Source organism: Dermacentor albipictus, unplaced genomic scaffold (genome assembly GCF_038994185.2).
Source record: "Dermacentor albipictus isolate Rhodes 1998 colony unplaced genomic scaffold, USDA_Dalb.pri_finalv2 scaffold_14, whole genome shotgun sequence".
In the NCBI taxonomy this organism is placed as follows: Eukaryota; Metazoa; Arthropoda; class Arachnida; order Ixodida; family Ixodidae; genus Dermacentor; species Dermacentor albipictus.
The window spans coordinates 13,208,732-13,225,507 of NW_027225568.1; the positions used below are offsets into that span (position 1 = coordinate 13,208,732).

Below are 16,776 nucleotides of genomic sequence, written 5' to 3' on the forward strand. Positions count from 1 at the left end.
TCGTATGTGCGTTACACCCAGAAGACGGGAGAGAGCTTGAGAGAGGGATGAGTCAAATTGTCTTCCTCTGTCCGTCGTCATGGCGTTTGGTATGCCATAACGAGAAATCCAGGTATTTAAGATTGCCTGGGCTATGGACTCTGCATAATGTTAGAGAGCGGCATTGCTTCAGGCCAGCGTGTGAAGCGGTCGATACAAGTGAGTATGTATCGTTGGTTCAAGGACGGTGGTAGCAGACCAACGATATCGATGTGAACGTGGCCAAAATGAACATCTGGGGAAATGACCAGCTGCGCTTATAGTGTGTCCATTGACCTTGGCGCACTGGCACTGTATGCATGCCCAAGCCAGCATTTATACGCGGCCACAGATAGCGGGAAGTGACCAGACATTGCGTGACACATACTCCAGAGTGCGATGAGGAGTGTAGTGCATCAAAAACTTGCTGCCGAAATTGTTGTGGAATGCATGGTCGCGGATGATCCGTAAACATGTTCCATATCACTGTGACGTTGCAGCCAGGTGGTAAGATATCTTCGAAGTGTCGAAGTGCAGAGAATCGTTGGCCATCCGGAGTGTTTAAAGTTCATGGTCTGTGGCTTGAGCGGTAGCAAGGCGGACGAAGTCAATGCCGGAACGATTTACTTGGTTTCCATTTATATGAATCCGTGACAGTGTCAGCGATGAGATTATCGGCACCACTGGTATGCCGAATATCAGTAGTGAATTCGGTGATACCGTGTTTACTTGAATCTAGGCTGACCCCGATTCTAAGCCCACCCCCTAAAGCCCGAAGCCAACAAAAAAATAATAAATGAATAAATAAATATGTTACCTCGAATGTAGGCTGAACGAAAATAGCGAGGACAGCGTTCACAAAATGCAAACAGCATTTATTGAATCCGAACGTGCAGAGCTCATTCAACGTCGCTGTCGCTGCTAGAGTTGTCACTGTGTTCCTTGTCACTGTCACCTTCAAACAGTGCACTATCTTCTGTACCGTCAAGCATATTAGATATGCTGCACTTTTTAAAGGTGCGCACGATCAAAGTACCTGGGATGTCGTCCCACGCTGCAGCTACCCAGCCCGCCAGCTGCGATAGCGATGCACGTTTGATGCAGCCCGTTGCCGTTAGCATGGGGTCTTCGTCAGTCAACCAGTCCGTGTAATATTTCCGCAGACAATCCTTGAAAGGTTTGCTGATGCAGACATCAAGAGGCTGCAACTGGCCTGTCATGCCACCCGGTATGGCAGTGAGGTCCGTGTTCGCTTGGGTGAGCGCAGCCTTCACGTTGTTGGTCAAGTGCCCATGGTAAGAGCCGACGACAAGGAGCGAGTTCTTTGTCAAAAGGGCTCCTGGACGCCGTCGGCGCACAATCTTAACCCACTCTTCCACCATCGCACCCGTCATCCACCCGTTCTCATTTCCCTGCACAATGACATTTCTTGGGAAAGTTTCTCGAGCAGGCAGTGTCTTCCTTATAAATATCATATAAGGAGGGAGTTTATGTCCATCAGTTGTGCAGCACAGCATCACAGTTGCAAGCTGCTTTTCGTAGCCTGCAGAACGCACCTTCACCTCCTTGACACCCTTTTCATTCACGGTGTACGCCACTGGCATATCAAGATACAGATGTCTGGTCGGCGTTGCCGATTTGCCCAAAGTTGTAGCCTGCCGCTTCTCTCTTTCGCAGCATGTAGTGCTGAAAAGCTGTAAGCTTTTCTTCGAAAGCGCTTGGCAGCTTCTGGGTGATTGAAGTGCGACGTCGGAGGCTGAAGCCGAAGCGCTTCATGAATTTCTGAAGCCAGCCCCGGCTGGCTTTGAAATCCTTTGGCGTTAGGCCTCACTCCCTCAAAAGTTCCCTAGCTCTCGCTTGGAGCACTTCTGTTGTCACTGGAAGGGCAGCTGCTCTCTGCGTCCAAACAAAGTCGGCCAAAACTGTCTCCACTTCGTGGTGACGGCCTTTCTTTGGTCTGCTAAATGCCATCCTCGTTGCGGCGCACGCAAAAAGCTGCTGTCGTTGTCCCCTCCAACGACGGACGTCTTTCTCGTCGACGCCGAAGTACCGCCCGGCTTGAAGGTTCGACGATGCCTCTGCGGCTACCGCAACTTTTCACTTGAAACCGGCACGGTAGTGGCATCTCCTGCTTGGTGCCATCGCGATAACATCACGCCACACACCGATACGGCCGACATGACACAGGTCAAAATGGCGGATAAAACTCGTGTCATGCTCGGATAAAAATCACCGGGTGCTCAGCATAAAAAAAAATTGCACATCGTGCTATCAAAGGTGGCACGAAGAAGTCGGCGCTGGCACACGACAGGGATCTACCGTTGACTACGGTGTATGGCATTTCAAATGTGAAGAAGTTGCTCGGCAGCTCTGCTGTGACCGTGAAGAGATATCGGCTATCAGGTTTGACTTTTCGCCATCGTTGCCTCTGTTGCCGAAGTGTCGCCTAAAGACAGTCATGATGACGACACGGAAAGTGACAGCACAGGTGATTAAGGTCCAACAGTGGCAGAAGCTGCGCGTTACTTCAGCCTCACAAATGCAATCGTCACGATGAGAACAGCACCCCGCAATGAAAAAGGCACCCGTGCACGAAGAATATCCAATGCCAACGAGGAATCTGCCATGTAAATGTTTGCCGAGAAGAGGGAGCTGGCTCAAAAGCTGGCTCGCAGCTTTAAGTTTCAGGCCACTGTCGCCGCTGCTAGGCCGCTGCGTCATCAAACAAAAATAAGACTTTTATCGCATGAAGTGAATAAATACTGCATTATTTTGCCCTTTCATCACACTCTCTCAGAGTTCCATTTTTGACAGGTAAGTGGTCGATCTAATGCTATTGCAGTTAAGCAGTACTACTGTTTAGTACGTAATTTTTAAGCTCCAGCCAACTACTGTTTAACGAGGTTTCACGGTAGTCTGAAATCCATTGATGCTACACTATAGCTTACTCGCACAAAACTTGGAAACAAAACAAAAACAAGTTTTTTCCCCCCAGTAATAATGAACCATTTTTCCCACCAAATTATGAATACAGATAGAGTTTTGAGATAATGCTTGACCACTCCCAACTGATTTGTTGCTGCCATCTGGTGTCCCATTAACTGCTGTCACACTAAAAGAATGACGCAAAGCATTAAACTGGAGCCAGTAGCCGCTTACACTTGTGCCACAGGAGCCTGCTCTGGCTCATCCTCAGGTGGTGCCTGTCCTTCTGGAATGGGCAGCTGGTCTTCTTCAGCACCTGCACAAAGAAGAACGATTTGAGCAACAGTGCACCAGCTTGTGGCCAGAGAACGCAGACTCCTGCACGATGCCGACTTTCCATCAACACCACAGAGCTTGTCACAACGGAATGCAGAGGAAAATCTGGTACCACTGTCAAAGTGAATTTCTTAGAGTGCTACGATTCCATGGGAACCCTGGAATATGAAAGGCATGGCTTGTGTTGAATGTGACTTGGCCAAAAGCATGGCCAAGGCTGGGGAAATAGAGCTTATTTGGAATTAAATCTTCACAACGATAGTTGGGTGTCCTGTAGTGTGCATCTTGCATTAACGCCTGCTCACACATAATAAGAACAGGAACACACATGTAAAGAAGCATACCTAAGAGCAGACTTCCGTAATAAAAAGATACATACACTAGCATTGAAACGGGCACACAGTGAGCACAGGCTTTCTTGTCCTTCTCCCATTTTCAGCAATGCAATCGTACCGTTAGCATTCAGTATAAACGTAGACGCCCTAAAGCACGAGTGCTTACCTTCTAGTAAGAAATCCTTGTATATTAACGAAAGAAAAATATAATCTTGCATGCTGTTTTAGCACAGACTATGCTACTGCGACAGACTTAACTTCAATGCATTCTGGCTCTCTGAGAAAGAACCCAGTATGGTGCCCCCCCCCCCCCACCTTCTGGACATTAAAGTGCATACAACAGCCCAGCGGTGCTGTGTTTCCGCATGGTTAAATTTAAGAACCAGCTGTATGAACCAAGGCAGCCAGTTATGTTGACAATATTGCCGCGAGACAGAAGTAGTCTGTCGCATTATGCCGGCATTGATGATGGAGAGGTAGAAGTCGCTCCTTGCCATCTTGGCTGCTGTGACTCCTGTGCTGCTCGCCTTACTTGTAAATATTTGTAAATATACGTTTTTTGCACAACATTTCTGATGGAGGAGCGGGGTACGCGGCCTCTTCATCACCATCAACCCAGCATGGAACTCTGAAGCGGTTGCCGCATTGTACCCTCGGTGATGGTCACTGAAGCGCCCACCGCGCCGGAACTTACCATCCAGCAGCCGTCCCCGCCATTTGTCATCTTATCGCTTCCAAAAAATCCAGGCACCTTCTGTGGCACAGATGATGCGGACGTTGAGGATTGGATTCCACGGTATGAGTGTGCCAGCAAACGCAACAGGTGGGACGATACGCTTATGCTGGAAAATGTGGTATTTTATCTTAAGGGAACCGCAAGCGCCTGGTATGAGATGCACGTGCCCGATCACACCAACTGGAACCTATGCAAAGAAAAACTTAACGACTTGTTCGGCAAGCCCTTTGGTTGTCAGCTAGCTGCTAAAAAAGAACTTGGCTCTCGTGCGCAGTCATCTACTGAATCATACATTTCGTATATTCAGGATACTCTAGCGCTTTGCTGCGAAGTTGACGGTAACATGTCCAAAGCGGACAAGATTGGGCACATACTAAATGGTATCGCTGACAACCCATTCAACCTTTTGGTATTCAGGAACTGTGCTACCGTGGATGCCATTGTGAAAAAGCAACGGCCATTCGAAGAAGCAAAATCTCGCCGTATTGCCCAGCAATTCACCAGGCTCCCCAATACTGCTGCATCGTCATCCTGCGAAGAACCGCCACGGACTTTACAATCACCTGCTTCAAACACTTTGACATGTATTGTTCGTCGTGAAATAGAAGCAATGTCACCCCTTGTGCCAAATGTCTTGACTGCCAGCCGGCCTAAGGTTTTCTTGATTCAAGCTTTGGTTCAACAGGAGGTCGCTAATTTGGGACTCTCCTGTCTGCACCATGCACGTTCGACAAGTCACATCAGTCGCACCAAGAGTCCAGTCCTTTGACTCATGATACCGCAATCCTGCTGAATGGAGGACGCCGGATGATGGCCAATATATTTCGCATGCTCTCGAGTTGGGCATATTGCGTGGCACTGCTAGAGCCGTCGAATGTCGCCGACTGACTGGAGCACCCAGAACCCTCGTCCTGAAGGCTACTCCCGTACAACATCGTCGTGCTCTCTACCGACCAACACGCCTGATGTCGACATTCGCACCAATCAGCCAACCATCATCGTGCAACCACCTATCTCACTTGCCACAAGCCTGCCGATTCCCTTGGCCGCAAGCCCACCGTTTCCTGTTGCCTGCCAACCCTGGATGTTACGCACCGGAAAACTAAAGAGTGCAGCGCCCAGAGGTGACGCTGCATTCTTGACTCGGCTTCGAAATCCTCATCTGGCTGTCCCTACCCACTCTAATTTGCTCGAGGTGTTACTGTTACGACCCATATTGACACCGGTGCACAAATCTCGGCAATGAGCGCTAGTCTTCATAAGAAGCTGAAGAAAGTCCTGACACCTGCTGTGCAATGTGCACTAAGAGTCACTGAGGAAAGTACGCCTGTCGTTGCTGGAACGTGTACTGCTCGCATCACTATTATAACTGGCCATCGAACAAGTGCTATGTTTCTTGTGTTTGAGCAGTGCCCATACGACATGATCGTGGGCATTGACTTTTTGTCTACACATTCAGCGCCTGTTGACTGTGGCGCCGGTGTCCTGTAGCTTGAACCCACTTCCGTCCCCGAGGTTTTTGCTGCTAGGCCTAAGCAACTGTATACTCGAGTTTGTGTGATTGCCACCCCAATCCACTAATGTTCTTTTAATGCACTCTCCTTCTGTTGCTGAAGAGGATTACGTTGCATCCCCTATTATTGACGTTGTCTTGGCACACAATGTGACCCTACCACACACGGTTGGCTTATTTGCCCATGTTCTACCTTCAGGAATTACGGTTGCACCATTGTCATCCCTAAACCACTGTCAGATCTCCACGCTAGCATCTGAAGCCCCTTCACATCCTACGTGTGTAGCAGGCTCCATCAGCTTGCCCACCAGTGAATTCGACAAAATAATAGCCCTGGGCCTTTCACCTGCACACGCTGATGAACCTTGCCGCGTGTTAGCGTTGTATCAGGATGTTTCTGACTTCGACAACCACCAGCTTGGCCAGACAACAGTTGTCATGCACCAAATCAACACCAGCAATGCAAACCCTATTCATTATCGTCCGTGTCGCATTTCTGCAGCTGAACAGGCGATTATACAAAAAGAAGTCGACAAGATGGCACAAAAAAACATTAGAGAACATTAGAGCAGCCAATGGGCATCTCCAGTTGTGCTCATCAAGAAAAAAGACGGCACCTGGCATTTCTGGGTCAGTTACAGACACCCAACATATATCCGTTGCCTCACTTAGATGATGCCCTCGAGTGCCTCCACAGAGCGAGTTATTTTCTTCCATCAATCTGCGGTGTGGCTATTGGCAGGCTGCCATAGATACTATGGACTGCAAGAAGACTGCATTTGTAACACCTGACAGGCTATACCAATTTAAGGTTATGCCCATCGATCTATGCAATGTGCCAGTCAGATCTGAGCGCATGATGGATTCGCTCCTTCTAGGCTTCAACTGGTCGACCTGCTTATGTTACCTGGATGACATTATTCCATATTCAGCAATATTCGGTGCCTATCGGCCATTCTCCAAGCGTTCCGCAGCGCCAGTCTTCAGCTCAACTCATCCAAGTGCCACTTTGGTCGCCGCAAGATAGCAGTGCACAGTCGCCTTGTTAATGGTGCAGGAATCCGAACTGACCCTGAAAAAATCTGCACCGTGAAGCGTTTCCCGGTACCTTCCTCTACCAAAGACGTACGCTCCTTCACTGCCTTATGTTCTTACTTCCATCGCTCCGTCAAAAATTTTGCTGACATTGCCCGTCCACTCACTGAACTTCTAAAAAAAGATGCGCCTTTCTTATGGGGCCATAGAGAAGCTCATGCATTTTCTGCGCTTACCACCTTCTCACGACTTCTCCTCTGTTGGTGCACTTCAACCCTTCTGCTGCTATGGAAGTTGGGACAGACGCCAGTGGATACAAAATCGGAGCAGTCCTTGCCCAGCACCAGCATGGGTGCATCATAGCATACACAAGCTGCCTGCTCTCTGCCCCAGAGTGCAATTACTCAATTACCGAGTATGAATGCCTGACCCTTGTTTGGGTCATCTCCAAATTTTAGCCGTACCTCTTCAGCCGTCCATTCACGGTAATGATTGACCACCATGCACGCTGCTGGCTTTCCTCACTGAAATATCCTACACGCAGTTTTGGATGCTGGGCTTTACAGTTACAAGAGCACTTGTTTTTCGTTGTGCAAAAGTATGGCCAACTACGTCAGGATGCGGACTGCCTGTCCCGATATCCCATTGATCCGCCTGATAACATCAACCCTGATACCGATGCTTGTGTTCCTTCTATCTCGGGCTCTTCATGTTGGCGATGAACAGTGGCATGATCCAGCGTTACGTTCTATCAATAACTGTCTCAGCTCCAGGACCTCTGAGGAGTTGCTCCAGATGTTTACCTTACATAGTGGAAGATTATAAAGCCACAGAATATACCCTGAAGGCCTTGAGCACTTGCTGGTGGTGCCCTCCCACATGCGTTCTACTGTGCTCCAGCAGCTTCACGACAAGCCCACAGCAGGCCACCTTGGCGAAACGCACACTTATGACCACGTGCGGCATCGTTTCTTTTGGCCGGGGCTTTATCACTCCATGCAGAAGTATGGTGGCAGCTGCAACTTTGTCAACGATGCAAGAGGCCACCAACGGTTGAGCCCACAGCAGGCCATTTTGGTGTAACACGCACTTATGACCGCGTGCGGCGTCATTTCTTTTGGGCGGGGCTTTATCGCGCCGTGCAGAAGTATGTTGGCAGCTGCGAACTGTGTCAACGATGCAAGAGGCCACCGATGCTTGAGCCCACAGTGGGCCATTTTGGTGTAACGTGCACTTATGACCGCGTGCGGCGTCGTTTCTTTTGGCCGGGGCTTTATCGCGCTGTGCAGAAGTATGTAAGGCCCTTTTTGGACGGGCTGCTGTAGACGTTCAACACGAAAAAGCTGCTCTCCTTCTTGCTGCGTGGCGTGACTTCTATGAGGATGTGGCTAATGTCCGTAATTTTTCTCATAATTCGCGGGATCGCGACCAGTCCTTTTTTGACTAATGTGGTCACGACTATGTCCCTCCCCGTCCCTTATGTGGGTCGTTTGTGGGTGGCGTACCTGGATATTCTGGCGTGGTCGAATGTTTCCTGGAGAATGATTACGTCGGGCTTTTCTCTTTTTGCAGTCGTTTTAATGTGTTGTGTCATCGTTACTTTTTTGATTGAGAAGCTGCGGCAGTTCCACTGCCAGATGATGAGTCTTCCCTTTTTGGTGCCCGCCATCTTTACGAGATCTTCTTCTCTAGCTCTGCGAGCTGCCTGTCGTACTTTAGGGCCTGTGCCTTGCTCTCTGCCTCGCTGTCACTAATGCGCATTGCGAGCATCTCGAACATTTTCTCCATTTTGTCGAAGAACTTGTTGAGCATGTCCTCAAGGACATCTGTCTTTTTTCTTGTGCTAGGTCAGGGTCTCTTGACCTCCTGTACCAAAGCGACCTGTTCATTGGCCTTGGTCTTAGGGATTTTTCGCTTGGCGCCCAGTGGGTGTGCTACATCTGCTAACACATCCCCTTCCTCCTCCATGGCTTCGGTGGATGGGCTGGAGACGGAGGCGAAGGCGGCTGACGGGGGCGACGATTGTGCCTGTGTTTTGGTGAGTATTTCATTAAGTGTTTTCTGTAGTTCGTCAATTGTTTTGGCACATTCGCTGTTTTTTTTGCTTTTCTAGCTCCTGTCTGAGTAGCTGGTTTTCAGTTCGATATTCCTTCATGTGTTCCTCTATGTGTTCGTACTTGCCCCTATCGTTACTGGTATTGTCGGGCCTTCCTGATTCGCGATTGGCCACTACGTCTGACCAGCTCACTTTGCTAGTGTCGTCTGTTCTTGCTTCTTTCCCTTCATTTCGAGCTTCCTCCCCCTCGAGGTGGATATGGGCCCACTCCCGGTCCTGTCTCATTTTCCTGGACCTGGACCTCGAGGTCGGTCGTCCCCGTGCTCCGGACCTGGACCTGTTCCTGGACCTCGAGGTCGGTCAACCCTGTGTTCCCGGCCTGGACCTTGAGGTCGGTCGACCCCGCGCTCCCGGCCTGGACATTGATCTGCACTTGGATCTGGGTGCGGGAGATGGTTGTGTGTGGCTGCTTTCCCTGCCGTCGGGGTCTTGTGAGCCGGCTACCTGCAAGAGTTCTTCCTCGTTTCTTCTCGCTGTCCATCTTCTTAGCTTGACCATGTATGGCATCTTGTATTTAGCAATGAAAGTCCAGTCTGCCGTGAAGTGAGCTTCTCCGCAGAGCTTGCATTTAGGTGTGCATTCGTGGTCATTGGCAGAGTTTTTGCCACCGCACGCCAGGCACAGCTTGTCATCCGGTCTGGGGCACACATAGGGTGTATGCCCGAGCCTGCCTCATCATCATCAGCCTGGTTACGCCCATTGCAGGGCAAAGGCGTCTACCATACTTCTCCAACATCCCCGGTCATGTACTAATTGTGGCCATGTCGTCCTTGCAACCTTCTTAATCTCATCTGCCCACCTAACTTTCTGCCGCCCCCTGCTACGCTTCCCTTCCCTTGGAATCCAGTCCGTAACCCTTAATGACCATCGGTTATCTTCCCTCCTCATGACATGTCCTGCCCATGCCCATTTCTTATTCTTGATTTCAACTAAGATGTCATTAACTCACGTTTGTTCCCTCATTCAATCTGCTCTTTTCTTATGCCTTAAAGTTACACCCATCATTCTTTCCATAGCTCGTTGCGTCTTCCTCAATTTGAGTAGAACCCTTTTCGTAAGCCTCCAGGTTTCTGCCCCGTAGGTGAGTACTGGTAAGACACAGCTATTATACACTTTTCTCATGAGGGATAATGGCAACCTGCTGTTCATAATCTGAGAATGCCTGCCAAACGCACCCCAGCCTATTCTTATTCTTCTGATTATTTCCGTCTCATGATCCGGATCCGATGTCACTACCTGCCCTAAGTAGATGTATTCCCTTACCACTTCCAGTGCCTCGCAACCTATGGTAAATTGCTGTTCTCTTCCGAGACTGTTAAACATTACTTTAGTTTTCTGCAGAATAATTTTAGACCCACTCTTCTGCTTTGCCTCTGCAGGTCAGTGAGCATGCATTGCAATTGGTCCCCTGAGTTACTAAGCAAAGCAATATCATCAGCGAATCGCAAGTTACTAAGGTATTCTCCATTAACTTTTATCCCTAATTCTTCCCAATCCATGTCTCGGAATACCTCCTGTAAACACGCTGTGAATAGCATTGGAGAGATCGTACCTCCCTGCCTGACGCCTTTCTTTATTGGGATTTTGTTGCTTTCTTTATGGAGGACTATGGAGGCTGTGGAGCCGCTATAGATATCTTTAAGTATTTTTACATACGGCTCATCTACACCCTGATTTCGTAATGCCTCCATGACTGCTGAGGTTTCAACAGAATCAGACGCTTTCTTGTAATCAATGAAAGCTATATATAAGGGTTGGTTATATTTGAGAGCCTGCCTCACTCTTTGCAAAAGTCTATTGGTTTCCGATAGAAGGACACTCTCATCATGATGCTGTTGAAGTGCGCCCATGCGGGGGACCCTGTTGCCCTCGTACAGTAGTATCACGGTGGTCGTGCTGCCCAGTCACTTGGCGTACGCCAAGGAAGGGTTCCTCACGTTCACCAGTGCGTGCATGAACTGGTCTTGTGTGTAATTCAGGGGAATGTTGCGGATTATCCCCTTGGCCATCTCTTCTGGTGCCAAGACATAAACGTCGGTCATATGCTTCCTCCCGTTGATTGTTAATTTATGATTTTGGGAACTTTCGTTGCCGTCGTCACGTCCAGTGTGCTTATCAGCAGGATGTTGTGCGTGTGGTTGGGGCAGACTGTGATGATTTCGTCGCTGCTCACTCCTGCTGCATTGCATATCGCCTTGTCTAGGCTGGCGCTGCACGTGTTTCTGATGTTCAGCCCATCTCTCGGTCTGTCAATTAGCTTGATATCATCTCTTGGTCGCCTGGGCATCTCGCTTGCTCGAAAAATCTTCTTCACTATGCGCTTCCCGCCTCTGCCCGTCGGGCTTCTCCAGGGGGTGCCTTGCTTGTCTGCCTCTCGGGTAGCGTTCGCACCGTTCTTTGTTTTGTGCGCAACTTCGATCCATCCATCTGCGTCGCCATCCTCGGCTCGGCTCGCAGGATCATTTTTTTCTTCTCTGGACTTGGTATTAAGGGTTTCCCCCACTTCTGCCTCGTCTACCTCCATTTCAGAAGTGCTTCCGATCCTCTGGTTTGCAGTGTGACACCGTTTTCCGCCCTGCCGGGGGCCAGTAGGGGTCCGCTATAGGCCTAGTCGGCATTAAGCTTAGCTGTGTTTCTCACTTCGAAAAATCTTCAAAAAGGTCGCTCACCCCGGGTCTCGGTGTCCCTGGGTTCGGGTCGATTTGCTCTATACGATGGTGGTCGGTTTTCAGGTATTTCACTCGATAATCCTGCAGAAAACATTCATAAAGGCTGAGCCGTCGCAAAGTGCATCTGCAGCGCTCACCCCAGGAGATACCGATAACTACTACCACCCAAAAGGAGGGAAAAAGGCAGCATAATGTTGACCACCTAATAGCTGTCAAGTCTCAATTTTGATTTGGCAGAGCTTTAGGAATGTGTGTGAAGAGCGGTAGCATGCGTGGGCCCCCCCGGGCCCACCTAGGTACGTGCCTGCTGTGGTATTCTGTGTTAACTTCTGGTTTCGGTTTTGGGTCTTTACATCAGGGCGCCACTCAGCGCCAAACGCTGTAAGTTGCCTTCCTGCTTCCCCTCGGAGAAATAAAAGTTCATTCTTCATCTGGTCCCCGACTGGAGCAGTCCGGCTCTTTCTTGCGGCGCTGCGCGCCCCGGCCGTTAGGCCTCATGCCGTAAACCTTTCGTCCGGCCGCCCCGTCGAAGCTACAACAAACTGGCGACGAGGTAAACCGCTCACTTTACTTTTTACGTCCCCTTGCTTTTCTACTTCTGCTGCTCCCCTGCTCCCGGCATGCAAGACGCTACATCCACTTCGACGTCGTCCATCGCAACTCCCCCGCCTTTGTTCTCCGTGCCCAGCATGGCGTTCGCAACCCCCATGCCGCCTTTCCTTGCATTACCCGGTACTCCTTCGGTACCGTGGCTCACATGGACACGTTCTTTTTGCACATTTCTTCAGGCAACCAGATGCGAAGCATTACAAGACGAGAGGAAGAATGCCATTTTACTGAGTAATTTAGGCTTTGAGGGGCAGCGTCTCTACTATGACCTCGCGTCGCAAACGGACCAGACGGCCGCTACGTTCGAAGACATTCTTCGCATCTTCGACCAGCACTACGAAGAAAGCTCCAATCCCCTGGTGCATCGCATTATCTTCCGGGGCAGGAAGCAACTACCTGGGGAAACCTTCCACGACTTCGTCACCGCGCTACAAAGGCTAGCGCCTCCTTGTGCGTTCGGCACTTGGCATGACGAGTCTCTTCGCGACCAAATCCTCCAAGGCGTAACATCAAAAAGAGCACGAGAACGGCTGCTATTGGCCTCGAGCTCCACCACTGGAAAAGCTGGCGCCACCGTCGGCGTGACGTGCTAGGAGGGATCACGTGGACATAGCGGCCGCGTCGGCTGCTTCGGGCGCGCCGAAGCGAGCTGAAAACCAGTTTAAATTCCCTCGTACGCTGCGGTCCTCATTTAGTGGCGAAATTTTCCCCCTTCGAATGTCTCCTTTACAACGCTTGAAAGCACTACAGTAGGTAGTGGCTGCCTTTGAAGGCGCGCAACATGGTAGGCTAGTGCTCGGTGCTGCAGGGCCGGACGCACATAACGGAGGCCGGTGTCAGCCTTATTCACACGTAGCCGCAGGACAAGAAGCTGCGTGAAGCTTGGCACGCGAAACGTAAAACCGGAAAACAGTCATCGGCTACAACTCGGGTATGCAGCAAGCACAGACGCGAGGAAGATTTCTGCTACGGCGCCCGGTCTGCGATGTTCTGAAAGCGATGTTCGTGCACTGAGACGCTCGCCCGACTAATGTCATGACGGTTTGGTCTATGAACTTGTCGATGCTATAGATACTGGCAAGTTGAGTGGAGTGGAAAGGCAGCGGTAAGAAGGACATTAAAAAAAGTCTGGCATATGGTCATGTTTGTGTTATGAATAATGCACTGGATTACAAAAAAAGGAGCAGCGGGAAATTGCACGCTGAGGACACCGATAAACATACAGTGCGACGCAACTCGAGAAATATTACTGAAAGGTCAAAGAATTTAGAAAAAAAGAAAGATTGAATCGTCGCGACGGTACATCACAGGCGTCGAAGTCTCTACAATGAAATTATTTTTGAACAGCTCTGATAGCGCCCACGCAACAATGCTTGCTTGTATATTGTCAAATGCTCATATTCTGCGACCTAAAGCTCATGGCACGGTGCGAAAACGCCCGCGCGGAGAAAGCGAAACAGTGCGCGGACAAGCATGCAGACGCGCAGTCGGTCGCTGCGAATCTGCGCGATCGCTGCATTGAGTCTTCGTTCTATTACACTCCATTTAGTTATACAAACGCTATAAGAACATATTTCACATAGTTTGCTCTCAGCGTTTATCTACCTTTAATTCACGCAAGAAGCCGGCTCGGGAGACTCCATCGCTGCGACCGCGCGCAGTGGCGTTCAATGTACTACGTATTCGGTAAAGAGGTAGCGTCTGTAAACGATTGTGTGCTTTCAGTTTGCCCAAGATTATTATTTAGACAGTAAGAAACTTCTCTTGTTTCGAAAGTACTTACAGAAATGTCCGGGAGAGCTCACGCGTGGTGTTTTCAGTGAGCGCTGACAGCAAAACCTATGAGGAGCGCGCCATGTGATCCCTCATACTACGCCAGCGAGGCGCTTCCGATAGATGGCGACTCCGTAACTCCTCGCCGCCAATACGAAGGGTCGTCCCTCACGCTCAAGAAAGCCGAGGAAATTGGTCGAAGCGTGGAGCAAGTTGACAAGGAACTTCAAGTCTTCAGCAGCTCGTCTGTTCAGCGCGTCTCGACGCAACGCCAAGATGGCGTCACCAGCCATCTCTTTCCTCGCCCGGGCGTGCAAGATGGTGGTCCCTGCCCTTCTTCTCCCTCGACCCGGCGCCTTCAAGATGGCGATCAACGGCGTGGCGGACAGTCGCATCCTCGAGCGACCGGCCAACGTGACGCCCGGCCCGAACTCTGCGAAGCCAGTCGACAATTTGCACCCCATTGCTACCGATGTGGTTCACCTCACCACATCGCATCCGATCCAGCCTGTCCGGCAAAGCATGTTACCAGCCGTGCGTGCGGAAAAGTGGGACATTATGCTTCGGTTTGCCGTTCGAGGAACCGAACGCAGCGACAGCCTCCTGCTCGAACGCAGCTTGTTTCCGTTACCGCTGATACAGAATCAGACTCTACAGTCCCGTTTGTGCTTACAGTTCAAGCACCAAATTTCCGTCCGGCAACAATTCGCGCCGAAGTCCTCATTGCGAATACTACACTTAAGTTGCTCGTGGACACAGGAGCTACAGCGTCGCTGATGAACAGCTCCCCATACGAACAACATTTCAAGGTTCTTCCATTATCTCCTTCGAGTCTTCGACTCAAGAATTATTCGCAGCAAGGAATTCTGCATTCAGGACGTTTCTCCGTGCTCGTCAAGTATCGCAACAATGCTGCAGTAGTGACATTTCACGTCACGAACCAAGGCACTTCTCTTCTGGGCTTAGATGCCATTCAAGCTTTGGGAATTGACATTCAAGGGTCTTCGCTCACATGTCAAGTATCAGGACTTGCAGCTGACCCAAGCGTTCAGCCTCCGTCTCTTCCGCACAACGCTCCAACAGAGTTCGCCCATCTGTTCTCAGGGCAATTGGGACTTGTAAAGGGCTTCGTCCACGACGTTCGTCTCAGACCTTCAGTGCAAACAGTTTCAGCAAAACTACATCCTCTACCTCTGGTTCTCCGGGAGCAAGTCTCCGCCGAGCTGCAACGCCTGGAATCAGCTGATGTAATCGAACGAGTCACTGCGTCCGAGTGGATTTCTCCGCTTGTTGTCATTCGAAAAAAGGACAATTCCATTCGACTTTGCGTTGATCTTCGAGACCCCAACAAGGCTATCATCACTGACGCTTTTCCACTACTGAGAGCTGACGAACTGTTGCATCGACTCGCTGGTGCTACTGTCTTTAGTAAGTTGGACTTGCAGTCCGCTTATCATCAGGTTTTATTATCCGAGAAAAGCCGTGAGCTTACTACTTTTATAACTCAAGACGGTCTTTTCCGCTTCAAGCGTGTGTGTTTCGGTTTGGCATCTGCGCCATCCGCTTTCCAGCAGATCATGTCATCTGTTCTGAAAGACTGTCCAGGCACCTTGTGCTACCTTGACAATGTGCTTGTATGGGGTCACACTCAACGTGACCACGACAGAAATTTGCAAACAGTCCTGTCTAGGATAAGTAATGCAGGCATGCAGCTTAACCACAAGTGGGTACTCAGTGTCCCAGAATTAACTTTCCTAGGACATAAAATTTCCGCAAACGGCATTTCGCCGATGGATAGTAAAATTCAGGCAATCGTGGAGGCACCACAGCCTAAGGACAAAAAGGCTCTACATTCATTTCTGGGCCTCACGGGATATTATGCTAAATTTATCCTGCAGTATGCCGACGTAGTGGAACCGCTAAGGAAACTCCTAAGGCAAGGACAAGCCTTTGTCTGGGATCGGGATACTGAATGCAGCTTTCAAGCTATTAAAGACGTACTTGCATCACGTCCGGTGGTACGCATGTTTCAACCGCATCTGCCTATAGTTGTAACGGTTAATGCTTCTGACGTTGGCATAGGAGCTGTCCTACAGCAAAAATGCGGAAATGAGCTCTTTACAGTAGCTTTTGCTTCTCGTATGTTATCTTCCGCAGAACGATGGTACTCCGTAGGCGAACGGGAAGCATTAGCATGTTTGTTTGCATGTGAACATTGGCATGTTTACTTGTGGGGTTGACAGTTCACTCTACGAACTGATCACCAAGCTCTAGTCGCATTGCTATCTTCAAAGGGTCCTGGACAGCGACCGTTAAGAATTTCAAGGTGGAATGCAAGATTGCTGTATTACAATTTCTCCATTCAGTACTGTAAGGGTGACCAAAATATCATTGCGGACGCACTGTCACGCCTACTTGTCCCTCCCGAATGTGAACCAGCACTAGATGAAGAAATAGTGTCTTTAGTTTCATCTTGTATTACAAAGGAGGAATTCCAAGCAGCCACACAGGCAGATCCAGTGTGCCAAGCATTAAAAGACAAAATAGTAAAAGGATGGAGAACTGCGGCAGACCTTCCGCCAGAGTTACAGGCGTATGCTGCTGTACAGTCCGAATTGTCCTACATGGATAATCTACTTCTCCGAGGTGAACGTATCGCTCCTCCTGCTTCCTTGCGTCAGACACTCCTGTCTATTGCTCATGAAGGTCAC

At 49.8% G+C, this 16,776-nt stretch overlaps 1 protein-coding gene across 4 annotated transcripts in view; it reads right to left on the bottom strand.

Annotated features, from left to right (window-relative positions):
- LOC135905830 (protein TsetseEP-like) overlaps positions 1-16,776 on the bottom strand; it is a 62,813-nt gene that overhangs the window by 13,543 nt on the left and 32,494 nt on the right. For 3 of the 4 annotated variants that reach the window (XM_070528694.1, XM_070528693.1, XM_065436868.2), the window contains exon 4: positions 3,178-3,259. In XM_070528694.1, the coding sequence (XP_070384795.1) occupies positions 3,178-3,259 (82 nt within the window). Of the gene's footprint in view, positions 1-2,205; positions 2,731-3,177; positions 3,260-16,776 lie in introns of those variants that run through there. The other variant, XM_070528695.1, reaches the window with a different exon arrangement.